Raw genomic sequence first — 22221 nt, 5'->3', positions numbered from 1 at the left:
ATGAAACAACTAATACAAACCCTGAGTAACTTTCCATGTAAAAAAAAACAATAAAAACAAACAGCCACAAAAACTGGCACAGGATGATGAAAACAAGCCGGCAAAGTCTGCAACTGCACCACACAAGTAGAAATGGTGACCAACTGCATTGTGTGGTAGAAACTACTACTGGAGTGATTATTACAACACGTTTGATGCTAGTATTGCATAACTGCGGTGGGAGTTCCCATAAGTAATCGGTGATTACAATCCTATAGAAGGTGTGTGCTACATCTTGCCAAACATTATTATTTATTATTATTATTATTTGTTTATTTAGCAGATGCCTTTATCCAAGGCAACAGAGATTACAGGGTGTGTGAACTATGCATCAGCTGCAGAGTCACTTAGAACAATGTCTCACCCGAAAGACAGAGCACAAGGAGGTTAAGTGACTTCCTCAAGGTCACACAGTGAGTCAGTGAGTGAGCTGGGATTTGAAACGGGGACCTCCTGGTTACAAGCACCCCCCCTTTTTTTTTTTAACCACCAGACCACTCAGCCTCCTTGCACAGCAAAGCCAAACAGCTACAGAAAATTTCATGCCCTGTGTAAAGGTATTTGGAAATAATTCCATCAACTCATTTTCATTCCACTGGGTTTATAAAAAGTAAGTCAAATTCATTAAAAAACACAATATTTTATGCTCTCTAAATTCTGTGAAAGGTAAAGGGCTACACCATTACTTTACACCCATAATGTATTCATGTTATTATTATTATTATTATTATTATTATTATTATTATTATTATTATTATTATTATTATTATTAAAAAGAACAAAGTATTTACACAATAGATATAAACACTAAGAAGTTTATTTGTTTACATTATTAAATCTCCAGCACATCACTGACCGGTTATGCTATGATGACTGAAAAAAATCCCGCAGGCTTTATTGTACAATGAAGAACCAACATGATGTATTTGCGTGTTATTAGAACGTTAAAAGAAAAAAAAAAGGTTGGTCCTCAATGTAAAATGCATGCCAAAGTAAATTGCCCATTTTGATGAGTATAGTATATTCTCTGAGACTTATTTGGGAGTCAAGCAGGTCTTGTTAGGCAGACTCGTTGAATCTCCTGAAATCTGAAACACAAGCAAACAGCAGCTTAGTGGGCTTGGGTTAAATTCCCTAAAGAAAAGTAGATTCAATAAAAAATAAACACAATTTCACCCCACCATGTGTGACCTGTGGTTTGTGATGTCACAAGCCTCATCTGAATCATTTTAACCGCAGATCCTTTCCAACTAGATCTCTAGTATTCTGCCTTGATTATAGTTTATTTACAGCTAACTTCCCAGTAAGTGTTGTTTCATGGAGCAACATAATTATACCTCCTTTCCTGTGTTTACTGACAACTATAGTTGTCCTTGGAATTTTTTTAAATGTTTGGTGGTAGATTAAAGTAGTATGTGTTTATTAAGAAGACCACTAGTTAGAATATAAGCAATCTAAAAAAAGACCAAACAATACCCATGATTTTCTCCAAATGGTACAAGAGAATTGATTTTGGACTCTTCTGGTTTCCTTGACTCCTTCCTTAGACTTTTAATCTGTTTAACTGGTGTGGCAGTAATACAGAAAGGTATATTCAATTTAGAAGGTTTTGCAGACGCTACACTTTTTTTTATTTCTCTCTGTTGTTGGCCTTGGCCAAGACTGAGTACCCTGGTTACATAATCATGTGCATAATCACTGTGTAATTTGACATAATAACACAGTGATTGTGCCTTCACAGACTGGTTAAGGGCAGGTGATCTGCAGATCAAACAGATGGCACAAGTACAAACACTGGAGTGGACAAACTTTATTGAGCATGAAGAAAACGGGTCTGTTTGCTAGAAGGTTGCTTTTAAAGTAGGTATAAGAAAGGATGTTAATATATAACTGCGACTCTCATGTCAATTTTAGTCAGATTTTAACACAATGTTGGCTCACCAAACCACATTGGTGAAATGAGATCTGGATATTGCTGCTGTTGATACAGCTGTTCTATTTTAATGCCTGCTTGCATCTTCACATGGACGTGCAGTATGTAAAAATGAGATGCCAAAATTATCAGCTAATTCTGAATGTAAAAATGAGATGCCAAGATAATCAGCTAATTCTGCACACTTATAATCCTGTCAATCTGTTTTGTTGCTACTGTGTTTCCAGGATATTTATTACTGTTAATAAGACATTCTCTTCTCATTTGTGCTGAAGATGATCAATGTTAGGTCACTGGTGGAAATTAGATTTAAAATGAGTGATATCAAATACACCACACTAAAACAATAAACACTATAAATTATGATTACTGGTGAAGCCAATTTAATTGGAGCACTCACTGTTGGACTTTTTTCTCCCCATAAAAGTAAGTATTGTTTCATCTAAGTTAAGAATACCAGTAAATGAATAAAGTACTACATCAAAGGCTTGGCAATTATTAGCACTTCAAAAAAATATCTAAACTGAAGGATACAAATATTGAATTACTGGGGCCTTTGAGGTTATTATACACTCTTATAAAGGTTTTCTCATTCCAGTTACATGAATAAAAAAAAAAATTAAAAATCCCTTACATGATAAAATAAGAATGGATCAACCAAATCACTTCAGCAAATTATTTTTAAATGTCTGGTGATTAATATGATGACGAACAAGCTTAATAATTGTACACTGTTTATTTTGATATATTTTATTTTATGTAGCATATCTCTTACAGCTATAAATAAATAAATAAAAGCATCCTTCTATTTTATATTTCCTAAAGTCACATAATCAAAAGATGTGTATGTAAGAAGTGATCTACTGACTGCTACAGCGGTGCCAGGTATTTGTTTCACAGCAGAGACCTGAATGCATACTATAGGGGGTAGTTAGGTGTGTGTGGTAATATAATCCCTAATGATATCCCTAGCAACACGTGTAGATGTCACACCATTCTACATCAACATTCTATACCAACAATGAAGTTACAGTTACAAGTGGAAATTAAATGACAATGCAATCAAATGACTGCTTGGTGTGCTTCATCACTGTGAGAGCAATGAAATCATCCAAATACTTAAGTGTGATTTCATGGAATTGACAATGAAAGCACTTCTCATGGTTTTTTATGAAAATATGCATGGATTATTAATTTTGTAAAGGTTATTTGTGCTGTTGTTTTCTGTGGTACTGACAACTGGGCTGTTTACTGTAAATTATTTGTTTGGCAAAATTTTACAATGTCTGAAGGCATAAATAAAACTATTATAACAGAACAAAACTAGTATGAAGCTGTAGTTTTGTGTTAATTTATAATTATTGGGTCCTTGGGCTGGAAACTACAGTCCCTTATATAGCAGTAACATGGATTTCTTTTACTGAGAAGCAAACAATTCATATGAGAGCACAAGCCCCCTGCACTGCCCAATGTGTCTTGATGTGCTTTTGTGGTATGTAACTTTGAGGTCTAAATCAAGGACATATAACCCCCCACTGCTTGGTTAAGTGTTCCAGGAAAGAATATAATAACATTATACTCCACTGTAACAAGGCTTAATCCAAAGAGGTAACAGCACCTACAATGTGTGTCCCAGAAGCATTACACTACTCTAATTTATAGCACTCCGTAAAACATAGGGCATCACTTGTGACTTTACTAACTCCATACCACATACAATACTAGCTGCATCTCACCCAATCTTATTCAATGAAATGCCTTTCTTACGACCACCACTACAAGGGTTGAAAATTGAACCTGCAATCGTAAGTCTTCAAATGTCTTAGACAACGACTTTAAAGCATACAGTTAAGATATCATATATATATATATATAATATATATATATATTATATACTACCCTATATATGTATGTGTGTGTGTGTGTGTGTGTGTGTGTGTGTGTGTGTGTGTGTGTGTGTGTGTGTGTGTCTATATATATATATATATATATATATATATATATATATATATATATATATATATATAGATAGATAGATAGATAGATAGATAGATAGATAGATAGATACAACTACAAACACTTTAATACACGATGGACTGTAACAGCAAGACCTAGAGAGACAGCAGCAGCAGTGGTTCTTACATTACCTTCTGCACACTGTAGCTCCATCTGCTGGCCTAAGATGGGAAGCTCAGGGAAGCTCTCCATGTGGGCCATATATGTCATACTGGGTCTAATAAGAAAGCAGTATGTCATTCTCTGACTGTAAAACAATGGAACTGGTTTGAATGGAACTAGAGGGGCTAAAGACACGTGTATTTATTTAGCACTTCAATACAAACCTTCCAACAGTCAACCAAACATAACTTGAACTATAAAGAGAATATCGCTTTTGAATTTTTGTGTAGGCATGCTGTCCATTACATTTTAAGTCAACTAAAGACACAATAGCAGCGTATGCCATCTAAAAATAACACAGAAATCATCTAAAAATGTTTAGCATACAGCATATTTGTCATATGTTCTAATTTTTGTTAAAGCAATTTTTCATGTTCCTTATCATAATAAAAAATAGAATATATATATATAATATAGATATATATATATATATATATATATATATATATTATATATATCGATATATAATATATATATATATATATATATATACTATCAGCAAATTTACATAACACTGTCTTATTTGCTGACAGAAAACGACTCCATAATAATTTTGACGATGACCTAGTAGTATTAACTGACACTAGTATCATATGTAGTTCTGTACCTTGGGCCTCACCTTAGCAGCAGCAGAAAGTGCTTCCTCCTGCTGATCGCTGCCTGGTTCTTGTGCCAATACCGCCAGAGGACTGCATTTTCTCTTGTCTTTCACTTTATCGTGGTGACATCTGAAGGCAGTAACAAGCAAATATGGAAACTTCAGCTCAATTCACATTCAGTAAATTCGTGGAGAAGTAAGATACCATTTAACAGTGATTTCTATTTTAAAGTTACCTTGAAAAAGTAAACACTGGCAATAATTCCAGAAACCAATGAGGTGGAGTATTTTTCTTTCATGGAAAATGTGGTTATATGCGACTAACTGCACCTAGCAACAGCTGACCCATTCACATTTATTTTCCTTGAAGTTGAAAGAGTTTTGTTTTGGTATTTTAAAATGTCCCTTTAATGAACTATATTCTTGATGTGTCAGGATACAGGATATAATTGAGACAGAGCAGCTAGTCTGAAACTTCAGTTTACAATAAGACAGTGTTAAATAAGAGCTCCAACTCTCTATACACAGAATAAGAGTCTCTTTACTCTCAGATCAAGTCAATAATGCTTCAACAGTATACACTAGAGATACTCCTGAGGCTCTTTCAGTCAGTTCCAGTCCGGAACTTTTTCCAATCAGACCCAATTATAAATCAAAGATCTACTGTAGTTGTTAAAAAAAGGCTCTCTGTGATACTCAATTAAATTATTAGGAGGGTGGCTGGAACAAGGTCCCGGACTGGAATGGATTGGGGGAAAAAAACAAAAAAAAAAACAACTACAAAATGTGAGCTCAGTTCCCTGATTGTTCAGAATGTGTTGAAGTGTGTGAAATTCTCACTGAGGCGCATTGGTGTCCAGGCTGGAAGCTGCAGCAGCTAGAAGGCCAATGTTGGAGTGAATGGGTGGCATAATCAGAGGGGCCGGTGCCTGCAGACCGGCCTGGGCAGGGGAAGTGACCCTCTCTGTGTTTGCTACGGGGCTTTCTGAGGAGGATCGTGAGCTATATAGGGATGGAATGTCCACTGGGCTGTAGGAGGAAAGCAAAATCTGCTGCTGTTACATAATCTGTTATTGTAATATTAAAGACCTGGAATTCATTTTTTATTGAAAGACATTCTCTCTAGGTTTTTTTTTTTTTTTTTGGTGATACAGTGGAGAGATATCAGTTGATCAGTCTGTATTTTACACTTATCTAAAATATATCTAGAAAAGAGATGGCTGTCTTGTCTGTCTGTCAAACATACTGTACATGTGCATAAAGTGGATGCAAGTCGTGGTGATTTGATTATTGGTTTTACTAATGGTTCTAATTTTGCATATTCAGCTATTACATAGTGTATGTACCAGACATATATGTTAAAAATGTTTCTGTGATTTCACGTAAATCATGTGCATACTGTGATCAGGATAAAATAGCTCAGTGGACACATTTTAACGTTACAGCAACACTCTCTCAGTGCAATCTAAATCCTGTCACCACCAGCTTGGGGTCTGTATCTGGGCTCCCATTTAAATCATTAGATTTTCTTTTAAGACAGATAAATATATCAATTCCTTTAGGTTACTGTCTGGTAAAGCAATTGAAACATGACTAATGGATTTATGGGACATAAATGCATTAAACAGGGTCTGTGTCAGCTGCTAAGTAATACCATATTCTGGTGCTAAATACTGCTCAGTTCTAACCTTTCCTTGTTTGTATTGCTTTGCTTGATGGTGGCTGGTAGGTGCTCATCCAGCTGTGCCTTCTCTTGTGCAATAGTCCTTGGCCTCAGAATGGAGTTATCTTTAGTTTCCTTTCTAATCAGAACCTGGAGTTCTAGAACATATCTGTTGGCATGCAGTATCTTGCATTTAAAACTGGAATTTTACTCATATTTTGTCAGGAAGCATGCTGTGTTTTCTGCCAGGATTGTTTACATTTCCCAAAAGTGCCAGGGACACATCACTTTTATGTACAATGGTTTAAAATCTCAAAAGTGCAATAGATAAATAACGATGTCTAAAAAGATGTGTTTTTCAACACGGTAAAAAAAAAATTGCTATTTGTCAGCTTAACATTCAGATTGAGAAATTATATATATTTTAGATAATAATAATAATAATAATAATAATAATAATAATATAATAATAATAATAATAATAATAATAATAAAAACATTCATCATTCATTGTTTTTAATCCTAATATTATGCTTTCTTGGTGTTCACAAAGCCAGGTTATTCCGCAAAAAAAAATCATTTACTGTGTAAATACAATCGTTTGGAGTTCAAGTTTTACTTGTATATAATCTGTCTTAGTTTGAATATAAATAAATAAACAAGCAATACTACTTCTCAGCAAATCAGTCATTTGTGAAATAGCGATGGTTGAGTATCTGAATGCAGGAAGTCCTGTCAATGGGATCAATCTGCAAACAACTTTGGAAAAAATGAAACGCTCAAAAGGGGAAGAGCGATATATACAAGGCGCTCATTTCAAACCCCAACAACTCCAACAAAAACCATCTGAACGGGATCATGTTTGCACACCGCCATTTTGATCACACACAGCAGTTCTTCAATAATATGCCGTCGATTCCCATACCCAGTGATTCTATTAAGCTATTTTCATTGTAACGTGTTGTGTTTTGTATACGTACAGCCAAACCCTTTTAAAAGCACTTCAAAGAGATTCAGCAAACAATTGTTACAAGGGGAGCATATCTAGCTTTGAGCAGCCTCCAGATTTTTACTATTCATTAGAAATGCTAGCTTACATGCACCAGTTCTGCTAGCACATGGTTCAGTTTGGGGAATTTTTTTCTGGCACTGCTAGGGTAGTAAACTTCTGGAAGTCTGGCCACTGCAAATTCTGGATTTTGAAAGTAAAGCTCCTGTTGATGAAGAGTCAAGGGCCCTATAACATCAAGCATTAGTAAGTAAATACTGTGCAGAGGCCTGAATCATCATCATCATCATCATCATCATCATCATCATCATCATCATCATCATCATCATCATCATCATCATTTAACCTTTGTCTGCCAAAGACAGAATCCAGTCCAACTGGGTCTAAGGGATGAGCTGGGCTAACATCATCAGACCAGGTGATCCCAACACTGCAAGCTCTATTTAATAGTTTCTAAGAGGTTAGACAGAGAAGCTACAAGCAATTGCCCAACTTGCTACAAGAGATGACCTCAGGAGAGGTGCTACTTAACAGTGCAGAGTATATTTGACAAAAGTATTCCAATGTAACATAAATTGGCATTATGTACATTAGGGGTCAAAGCCAGGCATATTTGCTGACTGCATATGCCTGTTACATGGAAGATAGGACAACTCCAATTCTCTCAGAAGATTATCTCAGAGAGTATCCACAAGCGACATATCTACAGCAGCAGACAGATAAGCAAAAAGATGTATCTCACGCTTTACATTACTGCTCAGCCAGCATTGATAGCACAGGATTTTACTGACAGGTTGCCATGACTTCTCAAGGCGCTTTACAGAAGAGGCGCCAGAGCGCAGGGACAGACTGGAAAACAGAGAGGCTCTAGGCTAGGATTTAGTGGGAGCCATTAGGATTAATGAACTGGAAACCAACTACACAAAAAGATTTACCATTAAAAACAAATCTGTTCCGGTTTAATGAACTGCTGAGGTAGGACGTATGAACAATTACGATTTTAAATAACTGCTAAGGTGTGATTTTAAAAAGGAAACGAGTTTGCTTGAACTAGAGTCTTGAAACGTAATTCCTGTTTGTTGAAATCTAGCAGTGGAACAGCCAAGTGGCACAGTGGGTTAGGGGTTGAATCGATGAGCCTATACCTGCTAGAATAAGACACTCCTGGATTTTATTTGTGTATTTTACAACAGCGGCAGCCCTTCTGGATTGCCTCAACTAGAATAACACCTGACAATAGGTGGTTGATGTGATTCAGTGAGATTAACCAGTCCTGTTAAATGTAGATCAGAATTGAAATGCTAGAATACAAATGTCCTCAGGGGGAGTCTAGGAAGAAGGCATTTCATCATTACTCTTCATTCTATCATACATTAGATACAGCTGGAGTACCCTGTGAGTGTATTTCAATGAAAAACAAATGCACAGCTTCTAAACAAATACTGTAAGATGTTCCAGTTTGTTCATCCAGTGAAAAAGAACATGCTGATAAGATTCCCAAACCAAATGGGAACTGTTTGCACATTTGAAACGTGCTGGCACATTATGTCCACATAGATACAACAAGGGGAATGATTGAATAAATACAATAATGTGCACAGTACTACCAATAGCATTTATATCCTAGGAGGCAGGGAGAATATTACAAAATGCGAGTCACTTTAGTTACTTCTGCACAGCCGGGACGAAGTATGGAAGAAAACGGTATACACAACTCAGGCAAACTTGGTCCCCACAAATTGGGGGTGGGGTGGAGGCAAGTTTGCCACTTCAATGTTCTTTACAGAGATGGCTCTTTTTTGTATATAACTTGCCCCCTTTTGTAGATATAGCATCTTTTGTGGCTTGTTGCTTTAGTCTAACTAGGTTGTTGTATTATGGGTTCACTCCTTTTACAAACCACTGAAAATCTAAAGTGTTCAGCTGTCATTTTGTACTCATCTACTTTGATTACAATTTTATGCAGCTGATCGAGGTCAGGGATTCCTGTTAAGAAGGCGATGCTTGTGGTCATCTCCATTGCCAAGCACCCTATGGCCCAGATGTCTACAGGTCTAAGATATAGAAAGCACTTAAAAAGATTATAGCTTGGTGAGTTTTTGTTGTGTTTTTACATAATTCACCCTTCATAACTTTAAACAGCCAGAAGTGCATTTTGAAATGAAGTAAGAAAGACTGCAGTCAAGTAGACACACTTCTTTCAAGTTTATACAAAAAAAGTTGTTTTTCAATGTTTGCCAAACGGTATTGTATCTCCTTGCATAAAGTGGATAAAGAGCATTAAGGCAAGCAGTCAGATGATTTAACTACTTTTATTTCAATATCTTCACTGGTTCCCAGTTCTGTTCTCTGTGTGCTTTATGTATTTCAAATACTGGAACATCAGATTTTTTCACATTGACCAGCTTGTATTTTCTATTCAGGTGAGAGATTATTTCGTATACCTACATCAGAACAACTCAAAGAAATGTTACATACTTGCTGTACTTTTTGTCGCCCACCAATAACTCTGGTGCCCGGTACCATCGAGTGGCCACTTATTCTGTGAATGGCTCTCTAGTGACCTCCAGCGTCCGGGCAAAACCAAAATCACAGAGCTTCACGATGCCAGACTCTGAGACCAAGATGTTCTCCGGTTTGATATCCCGATTTCAATATAATTTCAAAATATATTCAATATATATTTAAATATATAGTATAACACCACTTGGCTTGGGGTATATCTTTGCTAAATAGCCAAATTCCACTGTCAGCTTGATAAGCTACAGCATGGGTGGGTATATAAACTCAAACTGACTTTACGCCAGCCTTGTTTATACAGCACTCTGCTTTGGAGAACCTGCCCTCACATTGTTGCTGTGAAGATACTCTGTTGCCCGTATGATCTGGAAGAGATGTTTCCTGAGCTATTTACCCTCCAGCCCATTAGGATAGTGCTCCAGTTCCTCTAGAATAGTGTGGTCAATGAACTCGAAGACCAGAAACAAACGCCTCTTCTGTCTGAACACCTCCACCAGATTCACCAGATTATCGTGCCTAAATTGCTATAAGAAGAAATATAGTCTTCACAAAAGCACAAGAAAGAACTTTTCTTCAGACTGAGAATTGCATGACAGAACGATAACTGCAGTTGTGATTGAAGATGTCATTTACCATTGCTTTGAAACGATGGAGCTCGCTAAAGTGCTTACCATCTGACAGCTGCTATTTGTTTATATCCAAACTAGGATAAGATCCAAAATGCAGGTGCAGGGAATCAATAGCTTGTGTTGCCTTACCACCCTGTCCCTGACTCACAGTATGAACCCTGGGCAGACATCTGTGCCTTATGCTGCCTTTCTTGTACACTTTGTTGACACCACTTGGCATGAAAAGAATATACAATGGAGGGAGTAAAAAATATTGTATATTTTCCACTAATAAAGCTATATACTGTACGGGCAATTAGACCAAAGTGGAAAATTAAACTAAAGGTGTGTGAGATCAGTTGGGGACACAATGGGTACTACAATGGCTAAGGAATAAACCCTAGTACATATTGCAGTCACCTTTAAAAATCTGAATCCACCTTTTCCTGTCCCTTTAAACTCCGGTATATGGAATTTTGCCCGCCAGCGGGCCACTTGCCTTTTGCTTTGTAGCTCCGACCAGGAACGTCTGTCAGCGATGAGTCAGGCTTCAATTCAAGACCAAATTCGATGCGATTCTCAGCCAAATAAGAATTTTAGAGCTGTGCGCACATAAAAAAAAAAAAAAAAAAAAATCCAATTTTGCCAATAAAAATCCGAAATTGCAAACAATGTTCGTATTCTGGTGTTCTAGTCATTTTTGGAGCTACTGGGCTGAAATTTTGTGTGGAACTTCCCAACATGTAGATAGGACTATCATATAAACTTCTCAAAAAATTTCAATATACATGTTTTCATGGTTTATTTTACAAAAAACTGATCATTTTTGTAAATGTGTTTTTTTTCCTTCACATTTTCTCATTTGTGAGAGTCTAAGAAGCACTTTTTATTCCAGATTCCAACATAATATGAAATTACAAATTTGTGCTTTAAATTTTGTATAAATAACATGCTTCTAGGACATTCAGAAATGTGTTTTTTATAGGGGAAAGGCAATTTGGCAACAATAGGAAAAAATTGCTTGGTGTGTAAAGGGCTATAGAAGTTAGTGTTATATAATTTCTGATATCTATATGTACTGACTAGGCCAAACCTGCTTCACTTTTGAGATTTGATGAGATCAGCATTTTATGCACCTTTAACACTGGCATGCTCTACCTGGTCAGGACCCAGTATCATGTGAAGCAGCTTGTTACTGACGCTTCCATCCAAGCTTTTCCAGATTGAACCGTCAGCCCAGATGTTGACTAGAGCAAATGTTTCTTCATCCCGGCTGCAATCCGGCTCCAGCAACAAACATATGGCTAAAGAGAAAAAACTGAAATGTTTCTTGCAGAAGTAAAACCTTCACGCAGGCGTGGCTGTTTGATATTTCGTCGGCTCGCAAACTGCCATCAAGCATTTTGTCTGGTGGGTCGTTGCAAGCCGAGTCAACCCAGGTACGACTTGGTACACACTACGCAAGATTGTGACCTGGGTAGCTAGAACCAGGGTTGGGTAGGAGTGCCAGTGTGAAAGGGGTTTAAGATGTTATGGCTCAGGCCAATGTGTTCTGAAAACTTACAGTGATCTCGGCACTTAGACAAATCTTACTGTAAATAAACCTTTAGATTGTATTGTGTACAATCCTGTCATGCTACTGAGATATAGGAGCTTTGGTTTTAACATCTGCATCAAACCTGATCACTCACTGCAAGGTTCTAGGTGTGTACATTCACTTTTAAGGGATAGTCCCTTTTGTATTATTATTGTCATGAAATGTGTATTTATTTCCTCTGGGTTAATAAAATAAGATCAGCATAATATTATATGGTGTGTTTTAACATAGCTGTCAAACCAGGAAATGGGTAAAATATAGTGAAATAGTGTTAAAGTAGAACCTAATCTTAGCTAGATTGTCTGAATGCTTAATGAACCCTGCTATACTAATCTCAATATGATTTACATAATTCCTATATAAACCATGTAAACATATTTAATCTCTATAAACAGTTTTTAGATTTCAGGTTTTTCCAGAATGTTTCTAACATCTGTTCTCTGTATTAACACATTTGTCTTCATTGTATTCTTCACAAGTTTTCAGCTGGAATACCTTCATTCTTTCCCCTCTATACGCTTATATTATTGTACTCTAGAGGTGTGTGTCAGATACAATGGATGTTACAGAAGGAAATTCTAGTTACCATAGCAATGACCAGTGTTCAAAGTTGATCATAATAAGACGCATTCTGGAATGTGATTGGAACTTACAAAATAGCACATATAAAACAAGCGCCACTTCACTTTGTTATGTTTTATAGGTGCATATATGTGCATATATCTTACAGTTATGTTACATTTTAAAATGATATATTTCACTAAAACACAGTAACAGCAAAGGGCTGTTTGAAGCAATTGTAGTGTTCTGCTCTGATATTATAATTGCGGGTTGATAAATAGATGGTCAAAAATTGAACCCAGCCAGTCTTAAGATGTGTTTAGGAGCTACATGGCTGAATATAACTGGTGATAATGCTTAATGACAGCGTACAATAATTACCTGTGTGCCTTGCACACTATAAAAGGCTGGCATTCTTATTGTGAAATCTATGTTGAGAACTTGATGAAAGTTGTAATACATATAATAGCCTCAGATTCTCATACCATGTCCCTACTTGCTTAGTTGTTTATCATTGTGTTGTATTTGCCTCAGGTGAAACCTACAGTATATCTTACATCACTGATGTACATACAGTACTTTCCTTTCTCTATCTGGTCACTGTGCTACTGGAAATAAGACCTCGCCTTAAACCACATGCACTGTAGTTGCCTATGCGCAGCAGCAGAAAGGGTCTACTTATTATTGCACACCCTTTAACCCGGATAGAACAAGGATTCTTACCCCTTTTTTAGAACCTAAAGCAGATTCTCACAGATTTTTCACAAGATGTTTTGATGTTCTCTTCTGTAAGAATTAACAGAAAATTTAATTTAAAATAATTATCATTTTGTGTAATAATAATAATCCAAAAAATATATAGAATACAAAGCATTGCTTATTATGTTTAATTATACATTCAGAATTTCAAGCAAATCAATCACGATGTAAAACTACAGGACTCAAAGTCAATAAAGCAGATATTTCAGGCAAGCCTTTGACTGTTAAACGTTGGTTTCTGAATTGGTGCATATGATATTATCAGTCAGGCTTTCGCAGTCAGCATTGCTGAAGATATTTCTTAGCTATTTCAGAATTCAGCACTACATGGCAATGCCTAGAAGTTGGAATAATGGCAGGATGTACCATTTCTCCAATGGCTTTTACCATGGCAATGGAAGTAATTATTAGGGCATCAAAATGGGTAATGGGAGGAGAGCACTTGGCTTCTGGAATGCGGCTACCACAAATCTGAGCAAACATGGATGACATGACAACAATGACTACAACACTAGCCTGCACTAATCGGTTATCAGGCAAATTATCCAATAACATTGAATGGGCACGAATGCAACAGTGTCCAAGAAGCCAGTGAAAAGTCTAGGGAGATGGTACGACGGGGAGCTAAAGGACACAGTTCGTGTAGGAGAAGTTAGACCACAAGTAGTGGAAGGGTTGAACAGCATAGACAGTAGTGCTTTACTAGGCAAACTGAAACTCAGGTGCTTTCAGTTTGGTCTACTGTCAAGACTGTTGTAGCCACTGACTGTGTACAAGGTTTCTTTCATAACAGTTGAGAAGCTGGAAGCTTTAATCAGTTCATAAGTCAGGAAATGGTTGGGAGTTCCACGCTGCCTCAGTGACATATGCGTAAGGGAGGCAGCACCTGTGTTGAAAAGTGGAAGAAAGTTGGCGGCAAGGAAAGCTGTGAAAGATGCTAAGGTTGCCCTTCGAATCTGTGATATTATGGGGCAAGTTCAGCATGGAAGAGGAGGTCTTGGTCTTAGTTCCTTCCTACATGGCACAAGGCAACCCCAGCTCAACGGAGGAAACTGGTAGTCAATGAGGTGCAAAAGCAGGAGGAGAGGATGAGGTGTGTAAAGGCCGTTTCTCAGGCCAAGCAGGGAGAATGAATGAGATTGGAGAGTGTGGAGCAATGCAAGATCAGCTGGCAAGACCTATGGACAATGGAACACAGCAGGATCAGTTTCCTCATCAGATCAACATATGATGTTCTCCCATCACCACAGAACTAAATCTCTGGGTAGGTGAGGATCCCTCATGTCCTTTGTGTTCATCACCTGCCACATTAAGGCACATTTTGACAGGATGTAAGGTGGGTCTTAGCCAAGGGCAGATTACCAGGTGCTGTGATGTTTGGCCTTAGCATTGGAAGATAAGCGTAACCTGACCAATAAATTGCCACCAGTTCCATCAAAGCACTACACACAAAAGACAATATTCCTCCATCCAGGAGAGCAACCACCAAAAAAAGGTGTTAAAACCAAGCCTCACCCAGGACTACTGCTGGAGACTGGAAAATGCTGGCAAATGTTGGTCAATGGCCTATTTTCCCAACTGAGATTGCCACCACAAACTCAAGCACAATAGGTAGAAAGCAACGCTGATGTACAGGTAAGTAAGCTGGGCTGAGTTGAGTGGGGAACGGAGGGGGGTGATGCTGGGATGCCAGAATCACTGTCGAGCCTTCTTGAGGTGTTGTGGGCTAGTTGACAAAACACAGAGGATGGAAGGTGCCTACTTAGCTCAATCCAGATGGTTGTCATGCTGATGCGTTGGGGAGATCGCATTGTGGTTGATCCCCGGAGCCAGCATCGCAGCCATTGTGTGTGCTGATGTGCTGGGGCGGCAAAATAAGCTGATCCCTGGAGCCAGCATTACTTTTCAGCCATCAACACCAGACAGAAGGATATCTACATCATCAGATAGAAAGCAACGTAAATGAGATGCAGATGGATCACATTAGTTTACTGTAAAGCTAGGTCTTAGTTGGTGCTTATCTTGGCGAGAGCCGAGTTCAAATCAGCTACTCTCATGTAATGAAAATCAATCATTAGTGTAAACATGGAGTACAAATGCCCCACCTATCCAATTTCACGCCAGGAGGTAGCTGATAAAATATATTGTGTTTGGAAATAAAGTGATTATTGATGCCACAATATTTTCTTATATATTACTGTAATTTGTGTATTTTTCTGCTTTGCAAGTTCATTGCGCTTCTTCATACATACAACGGTATACACTGTACTAATACGTACTTCTCCAGCTTTTGTGTTTACCGGCTTGTTATGCACAGCTCTGCGTGTTTACTTTCACCCATGGTAATTAGGAAAGCAAACAGGACAGATCATTCAACCGGGGCTTGTCACTGACAAATCGTGACCAACTCCTTGCAATGGAGAGGGGTGTTCACGTAAAACGCATAAAGATACATTTAAGACACTTCGACGAAAAAGGAAAAAACTGGTCTTGCTCACAAACTATTTTTAATTTCCAACTAAAGTACATTAAACGAGCTTCGACATTGTGTTTGTTTGTTTTATTTTTCATCGGCCAGATATAAAAAGTGGACTGTTCCAATCGAATGTTCTATTATTTTATTTATTTATTTATTTTCCTGTTGAGCTCTATGACGTCATCCTGGTTGTTTGCAAGAAGAAGAAAAAAGACAAGAGGTGGAATTAGCTGAAGATTTACCGTCTCGAAGAACGGTTTTATGGTTAAAATAAACTAAAATTCCCATCTAGAACCATGTCTACGCCAGCCCGGAGACGGCTTATGAGAGATTTCAAAAGGTAAGTCCTTGCGATTTTTCAGTGTATTGTTTTTCTTAGCTATGTAGGCCTTTCTTGTAAGTTTAGATAGCTTGGTCGAAACAGGTCCAGAGCACTTGATCTTTGTTTCATGTGATTAAAAAATTTCGCTTGTTATGGAAGGTGACACTTACAAAGTCAACGTTTGTTTTTCTTTGCCATCGAGCTGCAGCCTTAATTTGTTTTTGTTTTTTTCAGGATCATGACTCAGGAATATATGTATTTTAAGTACCTGTAGTGTTGTATTGCAGACTGTACGGATGTGTTTACTTCTCGCATAGTGCTGGCTACTCAGTTGTACAAAACATTTATTCAACGCTTCTTATGTTTTTTTTGTAATTGTTAAAATAGTAATGTAATATTGCCTTAAAAGTTTACCTATATTTGTACAAAACATATTAATGATTTTGTGAATAAGGAAGTTTCAAACAATATGTTTAAAAGAGATTATTTTAATGTATTGTAGTGGATGTAGAACTATTATTTTGTCATTCAAATAAAACGACTCTGTCCACATCGAGTTTGTCATTTATTTCACTTGGGGGGGGGGGGTTTTAATTCTTATAAATTGTGTTATATTTTTATTATTTTAGAGCAGTTAAAATATTTAGGTAGATAAACGGAGCCGGTGCGAGTACTCGGGACGGTAAACAGTTCGCAGATATGCCGTTGCAAATGAAATGCACGATGTGTGGGACAAGCAGATGCAGTACTTTTCATTTCAATCATATTCATTTGTAGTTGCTGAAGCTAGGACATTGTGGACTGCAAGAGCAGTCGGGTGTTCCCTGAAATACCTAGCCTCGCCCCGGATGGACTCTCTTCATCTCAACCCTTCAGTGTTAGCTGTATTCTCGTTGATCGTGTTTTGAAGAAGCGTGTAAACACTACCTTCTAATACGAGACGTGTAGCAGGGATTTGCAGGAGTCCAGTGCTGGATGAATATTGGATGTCGTTTGTGATGAAGGAATTGGGTCTCTTCTTTTCTTTTCTTTTTTCTTTTTCTTTTGCTTATCTGTTTTATCAACATACAGTGTGTGTAAGGGGATGCTAGGCCCATACCAGTCTAAGGTCATAGCTGCCAAAACCGATTCACTCTGTGGATTATTCATTGTGCTGTCTGTCATATGGACAGTATTGTGAGCACTTATGAAGGTCAAGATCATTATCTTCTCATAGGGAATGCAAATGATATAAATGGTGAATACCTCACATACATTAGACATACATACCTTTAAATAAACAAAACAGATTTACAGGCTATGTTGTTGTTATTCTTTTAATGGAAGGCTTAGAAATCAGTTATTTAATTTGTTCAAGACCAGGGTTTGCAGTGTATGTCAAGCATACTGTATGGGAAAATGATGATGTGCAGTTTTCTGCCTTTCATGGCTAGTGGCTTTTTAACAGAACTTGTATTACAATACTTGATTGTTCAGATCTGCTTCGCAAGTTTTTCTGGTCAGGCTGGTGTCCAGTGGTACACCAATGTGGCGTGCCTGGTTTCCATCTGAAAAATGGCCCAGGAGGTTCCCAGACTACTCCTCTGACAAGGTGTGTTTCTGCTTAATCAGTGGCACAGCACACACTCGCCTCTGGAAATGTACTGCACTGACTCCAATCCTCAGGTTTGGATGGGAGCTTTTTCCCTGTCTGCATTCATGAGCTAGACCGATACTGCCCCTCCCCAGGTGAAAGAACAGTCTGGGTGGTTCGCACATTGACCCATCAGGTGGAAACTGAATCGCAAGAAAGCAGAGGTTATTTTGGCGTATTAGAAAATCATATTGTGCACTCTTGGAGTTGGTTTTTGGGGGCTAGAGGTTTGTTCTCTGACATTTGCCACTTGCTCTGCAGCTTGCACCGATCCAGGTTTGGGGTGATTATCGCTGCAAACTTTATGCTAACTCGCCTTATAGCCTCACTGCTCAAACAGCTAAACAATATTGTGAACATGATGCACCATACCCTGCACATGTATGATTCAGGATAGGCAGCTTTCTCTGAAGGTGGTGTAGAAATCTGACTCTGGTTGTTCAGCTCTCTCCTAGCCTGCTGTGGATCAAAATCTGACTAAAACCTCACATTGAACCCTTTAAGGGCGACAAACAGAGCAAGTGTTCATGGAAGCCAACGCAGAAATCAAAAGCCTCCCTATTTTGGAGATATCGAAAGAGCCTGCTGGATTGATGGGTGCTTGGGAAGCCGTACAAGTACAGATACCAGGCTGTTTACTAAGGGAACCTATACTTCAACTCCATCCGGTTTTCAGGCATTGTATTATGTGTAATTTTAAACAGCTCCAAGCAGGAGCACTCCAGGAACAGGAGTGTAAAAGTTTATTTTTTGTAAGAATCAAGAATCTGTTTTGACAAAAAGGACAATACAAGCAAATTTAAGGAGAATCTAGTTGAAATTCCTTTTTATTCTTTCTTTCAGCACTTCTATACAAGCGGGAAGAAGCTGACATTGAAAAACATAATGGAAGTCATAGTGATACTGTTTTTTTATGTTTAACTTAAGAGGGAGCTGCCAGCGATGTGTCTTAAACAGGTCATACAGAAATGCACAAAAGGACACGCTTGGGTTTGCATTATTCTTGTTAACAAACTGATGAATTTCTTTCTAGGCTTCAGGAAGATCCTCCTGCTGGGGTGAGCGGGGCGCCATCTGAAAATAATATCATGTTGTGGAATGCAGTAATATTTGGGTGAGCTTCCTAAACCTTCTGGTGTTGCTATTTACATGATGTAACAGCGATGTGCTCAGTTGATATACAGTGAGTAGGCTACATGATACATGGATCAGTCCACCTGTTTGCTGTTCCAGAATCTTTCTGTTGTTAAAGAAGAGCCTACACAAGTTTCAGGACAATGACTCTTAAGAGCATGTTATAGTCATTGGTAATAATTAGAATGATGATGATTAGGACACTAAAATCTTTTTTTTTTGCCCCTCACAGGCCTGAGGGAACACCATTTGAAGATGGTAAGCATTCACAAAAATAAAAATACTGTGTTGAGTCAGGTATTTGATTTAATAATGATGGTTAGTACAGGTATTTGTAATGGGTGTGGTCTGTTTTTGAGGCTGTTTTTAGTTTTTGTCTGAACTGTCTAGGCAACAATATTCTTTCATAAAGCAGGACTTTTAAAATTCATGTACACTATTTTGTTTAGTACATATTACCTGTGAATGTTAGCTTGATTTTATTTCTAGCTCCCTCAATTTGAGTTTTCTATTTTTCTGTATTTTTTTACAGGAACTTTTAAGCTAGTGATAGAATTTTCTGAAGAATACCCAAATAAACCTCCCACTGTCCGATTCATCTCAAAAATGTTCCATCCGAACGGTAAGTGCTTTGTGTGATGTAGTGGATGCGGCTGTCTGTGTAATTGTGTGTGTGTGTGTGTGTGTGTGTGTGTGTGTGTGTGAGTTGATATTTTACCTTTACATACAAAATTAGTCACATAGTAGCAGAAGTAATAATGTGCACTATAGAGACAATTATACCTCATCTCTAAATATTGGATAATTGTAACTTAAGTTATGAAGAAAAACAAGAGGTCCTTCTAATTTGTATTAGCGATAGTGTTTCCCATATTAACAATTATATAATGTGTGTGTCATAAAAAATGAAATGTATAAAGTCAGTGTCCACAAGAACTACAAGACATAAGCAACCTAAGGATTTCAAATTCAGTTACCCACAGAGAGTGACTGAAGTGACGAATATCAGTGCATGTGTAACTTGAGTTAGCAAAACAAACTGCTCATAAAAAGAAAAATGTAAATAACTCTGTAATACTTTTGTGAATTTTTTTGGTTCCAAAAAAGACACTCCTAGTCAATGGGCACTGTCCATCTGCTGGATATGGTGTTTAAACACGCAGCTGTTTTTTAGTTATTTTAGTGGGGGGGGGACCCTGATTTGTCAAAACAAATTTTGTTCACCATTTTGTATTTTTAAAAACTACCACACAGATTTTCATGGAACTTGGACAGAAAAATTCTGTCACGCTGTTATAATATATATGCATGATTAGCTATGTACAACCGCATTATTATAGAAGTGCATTTATCAAATGTTTTCTTTCCAATGACTATGCAGCTTATAATTTAACATATATATAAAACATATTTTTTTCTTTACAGTTTATGCAGATGGAAGTATATGTTTAGATATCTTACAGAATCGCTGGAGTCCAACATACGATGTTTCATCTATTTTGACCTCTATTCAGGTTTGTCTTTTCACTAACCTGTTTTGTTCCTTAGATTTCTGTCATTGGTACTTGATTGCTTTACTGTAATGAACCAGGGGCCTCAGTTGGACTACACAGTATGTCTGCTGATCATGCATTAATAAGTCTTGCTGCTCATAAATATATAATGTTAAGCTTGGTTAACAGCTGCAGTGTATATGCTGATGAGTTTCGGCGAATGATCATCAGATGTCGTGAACTGGGTCAGCAATCACCCCAAGTGGTCTACATCTACTGCAGAACTGTTTCATTGATTGCTGGGAATCCAAGGCCTGCTGTGTCTCCCGGCCAATCAACTACACTATAAATTTGTGATTTACTAGTTCAGGTCTTGAGTGAATGACAAATGAAAAAACAGCAGCTTTTGTTTTAGGGTCCCCAGTGGGCTATCCAGAGAAGCTCATATGATCAGGAGCTCACTGGTTCGAATCCTGGTCGGGTGGGTGTGGGTTGCAGATAAACACAAACTCTTAGGGTTAGGTTTGCAGGTGTACAGTATGTATGTTTATTTGGTTATGTTGATGACAAATATTTCAGTTACTAGTAAAAAGCAATGGTGTACTCCTCTTCAGTCACTGTGTGCACAATTGTACCGTGTTAAGTTTCTTATGTATTTCATAATGCATGTATGTTACGCCATTAAAACTTTGTGACTGAAGTGGATATAAACACAAAACATTGCCTATTAGAATAATGATTTAGTCATTCATAAATATATTTTAAACTCCCAGGGGTAGATACATATTGTTTGAACTTGTATGAACGGGAATAAGAGAATGGCCAAAGGATTTAATCAATAATAACTTACAGTACTGTAAGAAGGCTGTTGTATTGTATATGTTCATACAAAATGTAAAAATGTATTATAGTTTTGTGTAATTAACTTATTTATGAGCATTCCATTTAAAATAATAAAAAAAATTTCTGCCCCCCACAGTCTCTGTTAGATGAACCAAATCCCAATAGTCCAGCCAACAGCCAGGCTGCTCAGCTTTACCAAGAAAACAAACGGGAATACGAGAAGAGGGTATCGGCTGTTGTAGAGCAGAGCTGGAACGACTCCTAACAACGAGAAGAGTACTTCTCATGCTGTTAAACTCAATCTTTCATTTACCTCATTGAGAAAAAAAGTTAAAAAAATAAATAAAATTAAAAAAAAAACATAAGTGCCACAAGTTTAAAAAAAAAAAAAAAAAAAAATTGGACTTTTAGTGCTTGCCAACATATGAAGAATACCAGCCACTGAGGTTTGTGTTACTCTTGTGTTTTTAATGTGTTCTTTTTATTGCATGATGTGAAATAAGTTATTGCTAACTAAACTTGTATTATATCTTCTTTTTTTTCTTTTTGTTGGATGGATGCTGTTATTGTTCAGTTTCCAAAGAACCATTTTTTATGTTTTTCCTGGTTTTAAGAAAACCAGCCGTTTAGAATTTTGTCAGATTTATTGGTTCAGTGGCGAGTCTTTTTCTTTTTTTTTTAAAGCAACATACATTTAATAAAAACAAACAAATTATATCAACCACAATGTTGTTCGTATATTGACTATGTAAAGTAGATCACTATCTGTCCTCTCTCCCAAATGTGGTTTTGGGGCTAACTAAACAAAAAAAACAACCCAAGTGGTTCAGGATGTTAATCAGATATGAAATCTAC

At 37.3% G+C, this 22221-nt stretch overlaps 1 protein-coding gene and 1 pseudogene across 1 annotated transcript; one reads left to right on the top strand and one right to left on the bottom strand.

Annotated features, from left to right (window-relative positions):
* Positions 1 to 1073: 1073 nt before the first annotated feature.
* Positions 1074 to 15806, bottom strand: LOC121324874 (annotated as a pseudogene).
* A 76-nt stretch (positions 15807 to 15882) lies between these two features.
* Positions 15883 to 22087, top strand: LOC121324253 (ubiquitin-conjugating enzyme E2 B). The gene is made up of 6 exons (XM_041265926.1): positions 15883 to 16281; positions 18930 to 19010; positions 19263 to 19288; positions 19563 to 19652; positions 20456 to 20544; positions 21503 to 22087. Exons 1-6 carry the CDS (start codon positions 16238 to 16240, stop codon positions 21629 to 21631), a joined length of 459 nt encoding a protein of 152 aa, XP_041121860.1. The 5' UTR covers positions 15883 to 16237; the 3' UTR covers positions 21632 to 22087.
* Positions 22088 to 22221: the final 134 nt, after the last annotated feature.

Source organism: Polyodon spathula, chromosome 12 (assembly GCF_017654505.1).
Source record: "Polyodon spathula isolate WHYD16114869_AA chromosome 12, ASM1765450v1, whole genome shotgun sequence".
NCBI lineage: Eukaryota > Metazoa > Chordata > Actinopteri > Acipenseriformes > Polyodontidae > Polyodon > Polyodon spathula.
This window is presented reverse-complemented; position numbering and strand designations above follow the sequence as displayed.

Bases quoted from the DNA above. Each gene is read 5' to 3' on its own strand.
- LOC121324253 (XM_041265926.1), top strand. From the start codon at position 16,238: ATGTCTACGCCAGCCCGGAGACGGCTTATGAGAGATTTCAAAAG. The intron at 19,011-19,262 runs GTGAGCTTCCTA...TGCCCCTCACAG, and splicing joins TGGAATGCAGTAATATTTGG to GCCTGAGGGAACACCATTTG. The intron at 19,289-19,562 runs GTAAGCATTCAC...ATTTTTTTACAG, and splicing joins GGGAACACCATTTGAAGATG to GAACTTTTAAGCTAGTGATA.